Source organism: Quercus robur, chromosome 8 (genome assembly GCF_932294415.1).
Source record: "Quercus robur chromosome 8, dhQueRobu3.1, whole genome shotgun sequence".
NCBI lineage: Eukaryota > Viridiplantae > Streptophyta > Magnoliopsida > Fagales > Fagaceae > Quercus > Quercus robur.
In genome coordinates this window covers 36,767,803-36,783,771 of record NC_065541.1, presented here as the reverse complement: position 1 = coordinate 36,783,771, position 15,969 = coordinate 36,767,803, and the positions used below count along the sequence as shown (strand labels likewise).

Sequence of the window (15,969 nt, the reverse complement as noted above, 5' to 3'; positions counted from 1 at the left end):
TAGGCCGAAGTGGAGGACTTGCTCTCTTATGGGCAAGAGAAGTTGACTTGGAAATTAAAAACTTCTCAAATAACCACATAGATGCAACTATCACTGAGCCTGGCAACAACTTCAAATGAAGGCTAACCGGCTTTTATGGTCATCCAGAGACTCACCGAAGGTATGAATCTTGGCACCTTCTAGCTTTTCTTCATAATCAGTTCCAACTTTCTTGGCTTTGTCTAGGAGATTTTAATGAAATTTTATCAACTGAGGAAAAATCGGGTGGAACTCCTAAGCCTCAACAGCAGATGGATGGCTTCAAAAAAGTAGTGGATTATTGTGGTTTTCAAGACTTGGGCTATATTGGGTTCGATTTTACTTGGTGCAACATGCAAGAGGGGGAAAACAGGAAATACTTGAGGCTTGACAAAGCTTTTGCAATTCTAGAATGGACCGAAAAATTTGGAGGGAAGAAAGTACTCCATATAGTTGATTCCACTTCTGATCATTGTGCACTAGTAATCTTGGACTCAACATCCAATCGCCACTCCCAAGCAAAGCGGTTTCATTTCGAGGCATTATGGACTAAAAATATTGACTGCAAAGCTATTATTGAGGTGTCATGGGGGATTGGGGCTGATCTTAGTACCCCGGAAGGAATAATGGAGAACTTAAAATCTTGTACTGCCGAGCTAACTAAGTGGAGATTAGAGGTTTATGGGCAAATTCGAAAAAATATTCAGGCCAAAAGAAACACCCTAAATAGCCTAACCAAACAAGACAAGGGAGGAGACATGAGCACTGAGATTAATAGTCTAAGGAAAGAAATCAACGAGCTTCTGGATGATGAGGAAATCTATTGGGGGCAAATAGCTAAAGCCCACTAGCTTAAGGAGGGGGATAAGAATACTAACTTCTTCCATACTTAAGCTTCTGAAAGGCGTAAACAAAACACAATTCTGGGAATCTGGGATGAGCAAGGTAAGTGGTGTGATGAAAAGGAAAACATTGCCCAGGCAGCTATTAACTATTTTGAGAATATTTACACAACAACCCATCCAACACGGGTTGAAGAAGTAACTGCAGCTATCCCCTCTAGAATGACTGACGAAATGAATGCAAATCTCACTCAGGACTTCACCAGGGAGGAGGTATCCATAGCTTTCAAGCAAATCCACCCTACCAAGGCACCTGGCCCCGATGGTATGTCTGCCATATTTTCCTTAAAATATTGGAATATTGTGGGCTGTAGTATTACTAATATGGTTCTAAATGTTCTTAATAACAATTTGCCCATGGCAGAGCTGAATAAAACAAACATAGCCCTCATCTCAAAAACAAATAATCCCAAGAGAATGTCTGAGTTCCGCCCCATCAGTCTCTGTAATGTAGAATTTAAACTCATTTATAAAACCCTTGCTAACAAACTTAAAACCCTCCTCCCTCACATTATAACGGAAAACCAGAGTGCCTTCATCTCGAACCAACTCATTACTAACAATGTGCTTGTGGCCTTTGAATTAATGCTTTTCTTAGATAAAAAAAATGTAGGTAATGACAGTTTCATGGCAGCCAAGCTCAACATGAGCAAGGCCTTTGATAGAGTTGAATGGTGCTTCATCCAAAGGGTTATGGAAAGATTGGGTTTCAACACTAGGTGGATAAATTGGGTAATGCAGTGTATCACCACAGTCTCATACTCAGTTATTATAAATGGGGTAGCATGGGGAAATATAACCCCAACTAGAGGACTTCGCCAAGGAGACCCCCTTTCACCAAGCCTCTTCCTTCTTTGTGCCGAAGGCCTCTCTGCTCTCATACATGAAGTACATGAAATCAGCAATAGACGGGCATCTCAATTTGTAGAGGTTGCCCAAGAATCACCCACCTTTTCTTTGCAGATGATAGCATTCTCTTTAGCAAGGAAAACGCCAAAGAGAGTCAGAAATTAAAACAAATCCTTCAAAAATATGAAGAAGCATCTGGCCAAAAAATTAACACAGACAAATCTTTGGTGTTCTTTAGCCCAAATACGCCTCAGCTAGTCAAAGAAGAGATTTTTTCCATCCTTGGCCCCATGCAAGACTTAAGTCATTCCAAATACTTGGGTCTCCCATCATTTATTAGAAGATCCAAGAAACAAGTATTTGCTATCTTGAAGGAGAGGGTGGGGCGGAAACTTGCTGGTTGGAAGGGTAAACTACTCTCTATAGGTGGTAAGGAAACCCTCATTAAGGCAGTTGCTTTAGCAATCCCAACGTATACAATGAGTTTCTTCCAACTACCTCAAAATTTATATGAAGATTTAGAAAGTACGATGAGAAATTTTTGGTGGGGTCAGAAGTAGCAAGAATCCAAAATGTGCTGGATTAGCTGGAAAAAGGATGTGCAATTCGAAAGCTAGCAAAGGCATGGGGTTTCGAAACTTGCAAGCTTTCAACCTTGTTATGTTAGCTAAGCAAGCATGGCATATCTTCACAAATCCAAGTTCCCTTGTTGCCCGTGTTCTTAGGGCCAAATACTTCCCCCACAAGTGATGTTCTCAATGCCAAGCTTGGCAATTCCCCATCATACTCTTGGAGAAGCATTTACAACAGTCTCAAAGTCTTAAAGGAAGGAACTCAATGGAGGGTAGGCAACGGAAAAAGGATCCATATATGGGATGATAGATGGATGCCAAATCCATCCACTTATAAAGTCATCAACCCTCCAAATAGCAATCTAGAATTGCCAGTGGTTTCCTCGCTCATAGACCCTACCACAAAATGGTGGAAAGCTAATTTGGTTCGAGCGATATTCCTCCCCTTTGAAGTTGAAGCAATTCTCAGAATCCCTTTGAGTCACAATCTGCCTGAAGATAAAATAATATGGTTGGGGAATAGCCGTGGTGAGTTTACAACCAAAAGCGCGTACCATATTGCGCACAAGTTAATGGACACAGGGGAAAAAGAGGAAAGCTCCTTGGGGGATCCCTATAGGCTGCTATGGAAGAAGCTTTGGCACCTAAACCTCTTAGCCAAGATGAAGATTTTTGCTTGGAGAGTTTGTGTTAATGGGTTGCCCACAATGGAAAACATGAATATCAGAGGCATTACTAATAGTAAAACATGCCCAATTTGTGGTTCTGAACTCGAAAATATCACCCATGCCATCCTAAGATGTGATTTCACCTCTTAGGTTTGGGATTTATGTGCTGAAAATCCATTAAGAGCTAGTCAAAACAACTTGAATTTCTAGGACTCAACCATGCTTATCCTCACTCAAAAGTCTACCCTAGACCTGGAAACCTTCTTTGATGTAGCCTAGGCCATTTGTTATAACAGAAATAAGGTGGTCCACAATGAAAGCAACCTTTCCCCACAATAGCTTGGCATATGGCAAAAAGCTCAATGGAAGACTACTTAAGTGCTGCTGATGCGGACCTTTCCTATATCAGAAACTCCCCCACCAGATGGGAACCCCTCCACCTGGAGTTTACAAAATAAATGTTGATGGAGCTTCGGACTAAAACAGGTACTCTAGCGTTGGGGTCATTATAAGAGACAGCAAGGGTCAGCCAATAGCTAGTCTATGCAAGTTTCTTCAATCTAGTTATTTTGCAGAACTCGTGGAGAAAATGGCTTTGGAGCAAGGAATCCTGCTAGCTAAGGATTTGCAATTGCCTAGAGTTATTTTCAAATCAGATGCACTCAATGTCATCCAAGCCATTAATGAAAAAGCTATTAGGAGCAATTTTGGCCATTTCATTCAGGATTTTCTCCAAGCTCGGAATCTGTTTGAATCATGCTCTTTCAAGCATTCAAGCCATGACCTTAACAAGATTGCCCACGAGTTAACCCAATATGCTTGGAGGAGTGCAAGTTCGCACATCTGGAATGGAGTCACACCCCCAATGGTTGCTTATAGGGGTGTGCATGGGTCGGGTTGAGTGGATTTTTTGACCCAACCCACCATGGTGGGTAAAAAAAAATTCAACCCAACCTAACCCATCACATAAGTCCAACCTAACCCAACCCACATAGGTTGGGTTGGGTCGGGTTGAACCCATGGGTTGGACAATTTTTTTTTATTACTATTATTATTAAATTGAGCAAAAAAAAAAAAAAATTTACACTTGCCACTTGAGTTGATAAACAAAATATAAATGAGTTCCTAACTCAGTTATAAACAAAATATATCTAAATTTTTTTAATTAATTATATAATATATTTAAATATATATTAAAAGAACTAATAGGATTTTATATTATATATAATAGTAGGAACTGAGGAAGTGCTCTACAGCTAGTTTATTAAATATATAATATATTTTAAACATATATTAAAATATGGGTGGGTTGGGTCGGGTTTGGCGAGTTTGTAATTTTATGACCCAAACCTAACCTAACCCGCTATAAAAAAATTTTTGTAACTCAACCCGACCCACCAAGCCCTAAAAACCGACCCAACCCGGCGGGTTAGGTTGGGTCGGGTCAGGTTTGGCGGGTTTTTTGCACACCCCTTGCTTATTTAATTCAATATGAGATGTGTACTGTATAACTATGTTGTTTGGCCTATATCTGAACTCACTTTGTTGTACTCTTTGTTTGGTTATTAATGCCATCTTATTTCCCTTTCAAAAAAAAAAAGAAGAAAAGTATTACTTACCCAATAGAGCCTTATTGAATTTTTCTGTTTAGTGGAGCCTTAATTCTTTCATGTTCTTTGAGCCTACAGATTTTTTATTTTTTATTTTTGAAACGGGGATTGTATCCTAGTTTTTTATTTTTTTTATGAATTTGTATCCTAGTTAACCTGTATCTGTATGGTAGTAGTATTTGGTTAGATTGGATTTGGCTGGTTGAATGCATGCTTGTTAAATAAACATAATAAATTCATAATATAAAAATTCATAATAAATTAATCTCTAATTTTTTTGGTAGGAAATTAATCTCTAATTAGGGCATTGTGTTTGTTGGTAAAAGTTTAATAGATAAAAAAAAGCTACAATCACAATATAAATTCAAACTACCACTAAATATGTCACCACTAAATTCGTCTCGTCACACACTATTTATTAAAATAAAGTTAAATCACATGTGACCGCAAATATTAAACATTTGTTAATAAATTATTTTAAAAAAATTTTAATACAATTTTTATAATAAATATCAAAAAATCATTTATTTTTAACTTTTTCTCACAAAAGTTTCTAAACATATATTCTAAATCCTTAAGTTTAAGTCATGTTTAACTTTTTCTTTTATAAAATTCTAAAAAAAGAAAAAAGTATTCATAAAAAAGAAAAAAAAGAAAAAAAAAAAAGAGTAAGGATAGAACTCAGCGAAAAGGAAAAGTAATTGTAACCAAAAAAAAAATAATAATAATAATAATAATAAAAAAAATCGAGAAACACACACTTCTCTCTTTTCGATGGTTGACGCAAAGCACAACTCTTTGGTGTCTCAAAAATCATAAACAGTGCTCCTAAGCCTAAGAGCGAAGGACCTGAGAATTTAATCAAAGGGCTGTGTGTTTGTGTTTGTGTTTTTCGGGTTCGTAAACAGAGAGTCTGGTTTTGTTTGATGGCGGATTCGTCGAAAGAAGAGTTGGTTCAGCTGATAAAGCGCTTCGGCACTTATCTCACCGTCAAGATTTCCAATCATCTCCCGATCTCTCTCCAGCGCCTGGTCTGTTCCTACCCGATCTCATGCTTTTCTTTCATTTTTCGCTTTTTAAAAAAAAAAAAAAAAATTTGTTTTGAATGTTAATTCTGGGTTTAGGTTTTTTTTTTTTTTTTTTTTTTTTTTTTTTTCTGGTGATGAAATTATGGGCTTAATTGCTTTTTATGCTTACACAATTTGAAGCATTAGGTGTTGAATTAGAGTTGGTGAAACCTAATGTTCATTACTTGAGATTGGATACAAAAATTGTAATTTTGTGGTATTGCGGTTGGTGTCATTTGTTAAGGTGTGAATAGTTAAAATTAATCCTTATTCGGATCAAAATAATGTGTCTTAACAATGTTCAGTTCATGGCAATTTTAGGGTTGGATAGCTAGGAATTATTTCATTGATAGTGTGTAAAAAAAACCCTATTTATTAGTAGATCAGGTCTCTATTGTACACATCTTTATGCTAAATTTCGCAGCAAGTCCCTGATGGACATGTCCATTCTTGATACTGGGATGATACCCTTTTTTTTTGTACACTAGTGAAAATGAATCAATAAAGGGACAAAATGGACTACTTAAAAGAAGTTAATAAGGTTTTTTAATAATTAGATGAGTAGCTGCAAAAACTATGATAAACAGTTTACGTGGTAAATGGGTTATGCCTCTTTGCGATATTAACGAAATTTTATTTACTTGTTAAAAAAAGAAAAAGAAAAAAAAAGAAAGACTGATAAATTATGATGTCTTGTCTTTGGTCCAAAAAATGGTCACTGTTATCTTGGTTAAGTTTTTTTACTGAAATGTGTCTTTGATATATTGTTTTGGGGGGGGGGGGGGGGGTGGGTGGGTGGGGGGAGGGGTTTCTTGTCTAGTGTATATTAATACTTGCTATCTCAATAGTCTCCACTAGGAAAAGTGTACTTTAAAAATGACTTGTAACTGTGTCCAATCAGAAACATATGTAGTTTGGACTTTAAAGTATCCTTTGCTTTGTAAAACTCTTTAAAATTTTCAACAGGACTTGTCTAGTGTATGTTAATACTTAGCATGCAGTGCTCTGGTTACCTCTTAGTGAGGGCACTGGGTTATGCATTATTATGGGAAGCCACAGACATCTTGAATGTCACATCTTAAAAATCTCAAGATTGACTTTCCCAGGCATTCCATTTTTATTCCCACAGAACAGTTTCTATTCTTCTGTAATGCTGCTCTTCTTCTGGCCTGTACCATCGTGGATAAAAGTGGTGGCTCGTGAAAATGTCTGGTAATCCATCAAAAAAATATGGGCAATATTGCAGCCTGATGGACATATAAGGCCATTATCGGTCACTTCCTGTGTACTAGAGCTTCACCTTTTTTATTTCAATATTAACTTTTATTACCTGGAAAAAAATAGCTTAAATTGTTAAGTTCAGTGAAATGCTATTAAAAGTATATGGTTTGCTTGCATGCACTTCATCAAAAATGGAGAAAGAAAAAAGAAAGGAAGAAATGAACACTGTTTAAAATAAAAATTCAGTTTCTAGGCCTTCCATCTAAGTTGTGTTATATGCATTCAATTATCTCTGATTGGGGATTATCCCATCAACAGAATTTCTATCTGGGATGTTTTGGGGTTTCTCACAACTTTCAACTTGGTAGCAGGATTCACGATCTGTTGGGGCTGTTGCGGGGCTTGCTTTTGCAATAGTCTTCACTTGGAGGCTTTTGAGATCACCTAGTCTGCCTCCGAGAAGGCAACCCAAACGGCAAGCTGGTACACCTAGTAGTTCTTCTGTTAGTACCCATTCCAATGCAACTTTGGTACCCTCTGGTAGTTCTTCGTCCTTGGAGGATTCAAGAGCTCAAAATGTTGTTGACGAGTTCTTTCAGCCAGTAAAGGTTAGTGTTAAGTTATTTGCTCTAATTATGAATTATATATAGCTTTACATTGTCTTACTTTATCTTAAGTTGCTTTTTTTCCCTGTTCAGCCAACTTTGGGGCAAATTGTAAGGCAGAAATTGAGTGAAGGAAGAAAGGTAATTAGTTGATGCTCTATGATATTTTTATAAGCTACGCATAATTATTTGGTTTGGCTTATTATTTCCTCAAGATCATGTTCAACTAAACTAAATACCTAGACATGTTACACCCTGCATGTGCTTTTGGGTCCATGTTAAGTCTAGACCATTTGTTACCATATTTTTTTCTATCATGCATGTTTGTAAGTAAATCTTTTCTTGTCTAGGTTTGATAAACTAGATTATGTGCGAGATTCTTGTTGAGGGAAAGAGTGAGATCATGTGATTGGAAAAATAATATGTACTTTAGATTGCCCATGTATATGCATACTGAATCTGCAAATGGACCGGGTCTGATTTACTGCCACTAGCTTTGTAGTTTGAAACATACATGAAGTTTAGTGTGGGGTTCAGGTCTCAACATAATCAATTTCATAGCGTGTTTTTCTTTTTCTTTTTGCTAAAGAAGTCTTGAATTTCTTGATGCGGCCATTTCTTTTTGTATCAGCTAAAGCTTCCATGTATGCTTGAAGTTTTCTTCTTTCATTTCTTGTAGTTCTTGTATATTTTCCATATACTGCTTCCTTTTAATTTTTTCATTAGAATCTTATTTCTTACTGCAAAAAATCACTGAACTGACTGAAGTATTAGCTGTGGTTGTACTACCATAATTTATTCTAACTCCACAGGCTCAAGTTTGGCCTTTTCTGTTTTTAAAGTGATTGGGAGCTTGTGTTCCACTTTCTGATTCATGTGCTTCTCATCTTATAAAAATTGACTTCCACAGAGTTTAGCTGCATGAAATCCTGGTTTGATTTCCACTTTTAGTTGTGGTCTAGGTTATAATGTTTAAAGCTTGTAGGAAATGTATTACCCACTGCTAACTTACCAGTATTTAATACTTTCTGAAAGAAATCAATCAATATATAGCAAGTTTAGTTTCTTTTGCTTGTTCGGTTTGATGACTTATTATATATGTAGGTAACATGTCGTTTGGTTGGAGTAATTCTTGAAGAAAGTAGTCCAGAGGATCTTCAGGTAGTGAATCTCTCTTTCTAGTGAACTCTGTCCTTGTAATAGCATTCTGGAAAAGGATTGACATTGTTTAGTATGGTCATGGCAGAAACAAGCAACTGTGAGATCCGCTGTGCTGGAAGTACTATTGGAAATCACAAAATTTTGCGATCTTTATCTCATGGAAAGAGTTTTGGATGACGAAAGTGAAGTGCGTACAGACCTTGCTAACTATTATTTTCTTAGAGTCAATCAATACTAAAATTTTGCAAAAATGTATTGTGTCATGTGATGTGCTTAACAATCCCAATGAGCATGTTCTAAAGTGCATAACTTTTATATTGTGTATTTACAGTGCTCATGCTCTAGTGCTTTTTCTTCATTTTTAACTTATCTATAGAGTAATGATAACATAATATGAAATCAATATAGTTTTAAATCTGGAAATGTTCAAAATAAACTCTACTGTTTAATTATTGGTTTGAGTTTAAAAATATTTTGGCTTGCTTCCACTGTACTTGGGGTATATGTTCTTGCAATACATTTATTTTACAAGGATTTTATTCTTACAGTGTTCTATTTCCATTCTATCTCATTTGGGCTGACCTTCAGCCTGCAAATTTTTCCCATTTATAAATACAGGTATGAATATGTTCACAGATAAGCATGTAAGATGAAATAATTTGTAGATGTCACTAATAAAGCCTCTCAAACGGTTATTTTTGTATCAGCAAAACTGTGGTTGGGTTATCCTGGTTGCTGCTAACCTTTAGTGGCTTTATTAAAATTCTTTCTGCCAACTGCTCTATAATAGTGTTTCCTTCTGCTACATTATAGTTTATTACTTATATATTAAAATGTTTTGTCATTTATGGTGAAAATTTTGCCTGCAGAAAAAGGTTCTTATGGCTCTAGAAGATGCTGGGGTTTTCACATCTGGTGGTTTGGTCAAAGACAAGGTAAATAAATATCTACTACTAACATTATATGACTTTAATCTTTTGTCAAATCTTATTTTAATGCTGTGGATGTGCTGGACATGCATTTACACACACACACACACACGCACACGCACCATCCCTTTTGTCTGTCATGATAATAACTGGCCTCCTGCAAAGAAGTGGGACACTTTATTTTACATGGCCATGGCTGAATTGGGAATCCAGATAATTATGGAGCTTCAACTCTTAGAAAATGATAGGCAGTTCACAGTACTGGAGAAAATAGCAGTAAGCATAATTATGGGCTTAATGGGGGGGAAAATAATAAATAATATGTTAGGATCATGTTGGGAACTAATAACAGCTAAAATGGAAGCCAAATTAGGGCATATAGACTATAGAGGAGGTGCTAATTGGCACTCCGACAGTCCCTATCAGAACTTTAAGGCCTCTGATTTCCACTCTATGCTAGTCTTGCCCAAAATGCATCCAAATTTGACCCAAGCCAAGTCCTGGACCCTCTTGCACGTGGGAGACATCTAAAAATCAATTTAAGGCTTGAATTAGACTTGTAATCCATGTGAAAAGATATATGGGCTCAAGTACAAGAGTTGTTTGGGTTAAAGTTAGTTACGGCTGAAGCACATGTGACACATTAATCACATAGGTAAATTCTTAGGAGAACATGCTGAATTAGTAAGCTAATAGAGTGGGACAAAGTTTGGCTACAAACTTAGTTGTAGCTTAAGGCTACAACTTCCTTTAAAAAAAATTAACATTGCTACATATTTTGAAAAATCTAATCGTTAGATTGCACGTTCTTTATGCTTTTAACACACATGTCAAATTTTGTGCCAATTGGATGTTATTTACCATATGATCTATAAACTTAATTTTTATGCATAATTTTAGACTATAAAAACTTGCAATTTAAACAATTGATTGATGACATAGCTATTGGTTTTTGGTTTTCTAGAAATTTTGCAAGCATAAAGAATATAAGAAGAAAATGTAATCTAATGGTGGATTTGTCAAAATTCACATCCAATAAAAATATATTGAGTGAAGCTGTAGTCTTAAACTACAACAAACTTTGTGTAGGAGTGAGCTAGGTGTGGCTAATTAAGGTTTGTTTGGATATCGCTTATTGCTGAAAACTGAAAACACTATAACAAAATAATTTTTAAATGTGTGAATAGTGCTGTAGAATCCAGTTTTAAATACAAGTTTGCTAAAATCTGTACTTGTGGGTCCTGTGAACAGTGCACAGGACCCACAAAAAAATGCAGATGCGCAAGTCCCCTGTTTTCAATGCAATCCAAACATACACTTAGAGTAGGGCTTGAGTTGTATAAATAGATGAATGTAACCCTCATTATGGGGAGATGTGGTCGTGACTCTCGAATTTTGACATCCAACCTGCTTTGACGTGTTTGGGCTGGAGTTGGCTCAACAGCCCTTCCCCAAAAAACCTGGGCTCTGTACTATTTTTTTTTATTAAATAAATCAGGCTTATTGTCCTATTTCATATTTCCTCGTGGTTTCCATATAAGCACCGATTTCCTTCCCATATTTTTCTCCTACTGCACCAGCCTCTTTCCTTCAGTGATGGTGACGAAGAGTCTTCTTCTTGAACTCAAATCCAACACCCTATAAGTGCGTGAACCGTGAACAAACCGTGAGCAACAATTTCACATCTCCATTCTTAATTTTTTTTTTCCATAATTACCCCTTTTCCTTTGTTATTGCCCAGACTGGTGCTCCTCCCCGAGCCTTTCAATGCCACCTGTGGGGTTTTTTTTCCACTGTTGTCATCACCCAATCTTGCCCAGTATTGATCTGGTTGGTGTTTGACAGACTTCTGTTTTGTGTGTACTGTTCATGCTAAAGGAGTTTCCTTAATTCAATTCCGAAACACCTCCTCCCGCTCCCCTTTTTTCCTCACAAGACAATGACAGACCCTCTCTGACCACTTCTGCCAAATTCTAACTCTGTAAGGTATAGTCTGTAATTGTTTGAACAGCATTGGATGACATGCTATTCACCTTCTCTAACTGTTCTCACAAACTGCTTCGGGTGCTTCCCTGTGACCACATCCACCAACTTTGCTAACAACAATTTTGCATTCTCCTTCCCTAAAAAAACAGGCCGTAGAAGGTCTTTTTTTTGCTCATAAATCCAAAGAATGAAAACTGATCCCCTTCATTATTAAAGCTTGAATGATTTGGTTTCAATGTCGAATAATATCAACCCTCCAATTGCCCAAGGATCAATTGGGATTGAGAGATTACTGTCCCTTTACCAGGAGGACCTCCAAGTGTTGCTGTTGGTGGAGGAGATGGTCAGGCAAAGTGCTTGGTGGTTCCCTAACCAGAGGGGATACTTTCCATCTCAGTTGATCTTGGAGACTTGGAAATCATTTTTTAACTCTGCTCCATTTATTGTCATTGCCCTTTCAATTCCATTGGCTTAGAGAACTTGTAAGAGATTAAATGCTGTAATGATATCCTTGTTCTGGTTGTGAGCATAAACTTTGTGATCTGTATGTAAGATTATCTCTATTAGTAGACTAAATGTGGACCATATATAGTTTATCCAAATTATTTGAGTATTATACATGTATATTTATTTTATTTAATAATAATAATAAGAGTGATAGATAAAGACCCATCCTATTAGGAGCCTATCTGTGAACGGTCACTTAAAACGTCATTTGGTGAATCGACTTTTGTTTTGGGTGAACAATCACTTGGCAATTAACTGTCAATGATACTTCTTGATGGAAGGAGTATAAATAGGAAACCAATGTTAATTGAAGAGGTCCTTTGTCTAGTCTTTGAAAAGCCTATGTTCTTCATCAAATGGGTTCCAAGGTGTAGGCCATAGGATAAAAGAATTCTTTTATGATTAATTATTTTTGCAGTAGTTTTTCTCTACAAATCACTTAAACAACAATGGCCGGAGGTACGTTTATTTGCTTTTGGTGTTCTAGGTTACATACCCTGTAGTCTGCTAGAGAACTCTGGATATAGATGGATTAATTCTGCCCAGTGATTAGTTTCACCATTCCAGGTTTTTTTTGGGCTCTAATGTCATAATTAATGATATGCATATACAGGTTCTTTTCTGTAATACAGAGAATGGGCGGTCATCTTTTGTACGGCAATTGGAGCCAGATTGGCATATTGACACAAATCCGGAAATCATTTCTCAGTTAGCTGTAAGTTATCTCCACTCATCATTACTTTAAAGACAGATCTGCAATTGTGTTCATAATGTTTGACTCTAATATATTTACCCATTGTAATGCATATCTCTGAAACTATTCTTATTTGTTACAGAGATTCATCAAATACCAACTTCACATATCTGCTATCAGACCCGAACGGACTGCTCCAAACGTATTCAGTGCCCCAACCCTGGAACAGTTCTTTGGATGTGTTTGACACTGAAACCAGTAAAAAGATGCAAATATAATTTTAAACTTTTACTAGGTCGTCTTTTCTTCCATTTGGATTTTATTCATAGCTTAAGTTTCTGGTCATTACAGCTAATGTTCCTTGGGTGCTCTTGTACCGTTGGTATTGATATCATCTGTCTGTATTCCTCCAATGCCCCAAGGGAGAGAAGTTTTCTTTCATTGAAATTTGTGTAATAGATCTGTTCATGTCCCAACTCCATGGGATATTTCACCAAAAAGTTGATGTTTGTATTTTTATGGCAATAATTTTGGTGTTCCATCATATTGTTTTGCAAGTTTTCAGTTTGTCATTGGAATATCACTGGAGTCAAGCTGGCTGGGAAATCTCTTTCCTGCGCCCTAGTTTGATTTCCTATGGTCGTTTTCATGAGAAATTCACTCTGATGCACAAGAATTTATTCAGTTTCTCGTGGAGTTTGGATGAGGGTGAATAACAGGCATGTTTTTCAAGCACCAAATCTCCTATAAGATTGAAAGCAGAGACTGATGCCTCGTTTGGTGTTGATGTTAGGTTTATGTTATATAGTAAAGCTCAATCCAAATGGAAAAGAAAAGATATACATGTTGAAAATCAGACTTGGTCAGGTGATACATGGATTGAAGTGTATTGTGTTGTCTTTTAAACAAGTGCAGACGATGAGAAGATATGAACTTGACATGATGATAAAGAGTAATAATCAAAAGTAGACACTTAAAACTTTATCGTATCTATTTTTTTTAGAGAGTTTTAACCTATGGCGTCTGCTTCTGATGATAACTTTTTATCATCAAACCAAAACACCAATCAGTTTTTAGTGTAGGTGGGGATTGAACTCCAAATTTTTTATACAACCATCAAACATTTTACTAATTAAACTAACTGAAACTCACACTATCGGATCTATTAAAATAAAAGAAGTTGCGATTCTTGTGAATCAAGTAACATAAATATAAAAAATGAGTGGTAATTTCATTTTTTTTTATTATAGATTCCTATTCCCATTTCCATTTTAAAATCAGATTAGGGACAATGATGTGAGACATGGGATATTTAAAAAATTAATGTAAATCATGCAAAATTAAATAAGTGTTTAATGTTTTACATTTAACTTAAAATTAGAGGGAATTGGAAAATTTAAATGTAAAAGAAATAGAAGAAACTGAATTTTTTTAAATTTATTAAGAGTTGGAATCCACGTTGCATGATCCAAATGGTTGTTGAGTTTGTTAATAATTTGATTAGAGCAGTGTTTGTTATATTTCAGTGCTTTTTTTTTTTTTTTCTTTTTTGTTTTGGTGTGTAAAATATTGTGTGTAACAACATTTAGCTATTTGATTAAACTATAGACTTAAAATACAATAAGAAGCGACGGCTTGTTTGTTATGAGTTGATTTTTTCTCACTCTTATCAACTTTTTTTTTTTTTTTTGAAAAGAGTTTCAACATATGGCGTTCGCTCTTGATAATAGCTTTTTATCATCATACCAAGACACCAATCAGTTTTAGGTGTTAGCAAGGATTAAACTCTAGATCTTTTATTCAACTATTTTAATAGTAGTAGGATTGAGCCAATTGGCAATGTAGGAATGACTTTCAATTAATAAAACTAGTAGAAGAATTTCAACTCAAATATTTCTCTCCCTCTCTTTTCAGTAGGCTGGTCAACCTAAAATCAGACCATTTGTCACACCAATTTTCCACCAATGCTTTATGAACCATATTCCATCAACTGGTATTAGAGCAGAAATGACTGCAATCCACCACTACTGAATAATGCCTTGCTGCCTTAGAGGTTGGCACACAAGCATTAAGCAATCAATCAGCAAAAGGAGTTTGTTGCCATGACGCAGTGTGTGAAAGTAGCTACGAGTGCAATTGCCCAGATTGAGAAGCACCTTGAGGTTGTAGGCAAACCTTAAGAGTGTCATAAAATTGTCCTGAATTTTTGTTGTGATGGTAACTTTTGAAAAAATATTGTTGATCTATATTTTAGTTTCTAAAGAGTAATGACGTGTCTGTTCTTAGATTGACCATATCATCAAATGGACTAAAATTGTTCACTTCATCTTTTAAAACTTTAGTGTGGGTGGCAAAAAGCTATAAGTTTTTTTTTTTTTTTTTTGCCTTATATCTTAGCTTTTTTACAAATAAGCAAACTTTTAATTTTTTTTTTAAATTAAGCTAGATTTTAGCATGTTGTCACTTATCACACACTTAATATAAAAGTTACCAAAAATTATATATTTTTTTATAAACACCATGCATATAAGCTATCGAAAATTATAGGATACCCAAACAGACTTGTACTAAACTTTAGAGACCATCAATTTATTCAAGTATTTTATTAACATGTATCACTATGCATTCTTTAAAAAAGTTTCAAACATATCTCATATGTATGAGGAATTAATAAAAACTAATACAATTGCAAATGCCCTTTAAACTGAAAATAACTTGACTTTCTATAAAAAAGACAATTAACTATATTATAAAATTTAACCTAAATGAATGCCATAAGACATTCATTATCTGAACTATTTATTTAAACCTTAGAAAAAAAAAAAAAAAAAACTAAATTATCATATTTCATTCAACTTTCCTACTGTTTAGTATATATCTTATCAATATTGACAAAATCGATGATCCGTGGAATAAAACTTATACCTATTTGACCCTCAATTAAAAGAGGAAAAAACATCCAATCACGTAATGTAAGCTTGTCCCCAAGTGAAGCATTAAAGTGGTTGTGTGAGTTTTCAATGTAGCATTACTAAGATTGAATGACGAGGCTCACCCTTTTTTGTTTTTTAAAGGCTCACCTTGTGTTGGTTTTGTTGAGACCCTAACGCCCCAAGTCCATAGGTTTAACAGGCCAACTTAGCCCTACATAGGTGGGTAGCAATCACAATTCACAACTTA

At 35.6% G+C, this 15,969-nt stretch overlaps 1 protein-coding gene across 1 annotated transcript; it reads left to right on the top strand.

The window, feature by feature from the left end:
- Positions 1-5,368: 5,368 nt before the first annotated feature.
- On the top strand, positions 5,369-13,333 carry LOC126695380 (peroxisome biogenesis protein 22). Its single transcript, XM_050392106.1, has 8 exons — positions 5,369-5,650; positions 7,279-7,515; positions 7,606-7,653; positions 8,617-8,673; positions 8,759-8,860; positions 9,543-9,608; positions 12,709-12,810; positions 12,932-13,333. Exons 1-8 carry the CDS (start codon positions 5,546-5,548, stop codon positions 13,034-13,036), a joined length of 822 nt encoding a protein of 273 aa, XP_050248063.1. The 5' UTR covers positions 5,369-5,545; the 3' UTR covers positions 13,037-13,333.
- The last annotated feature ends 2,636 nt before the right edge of the window (positions 13,334-15,969 follow it).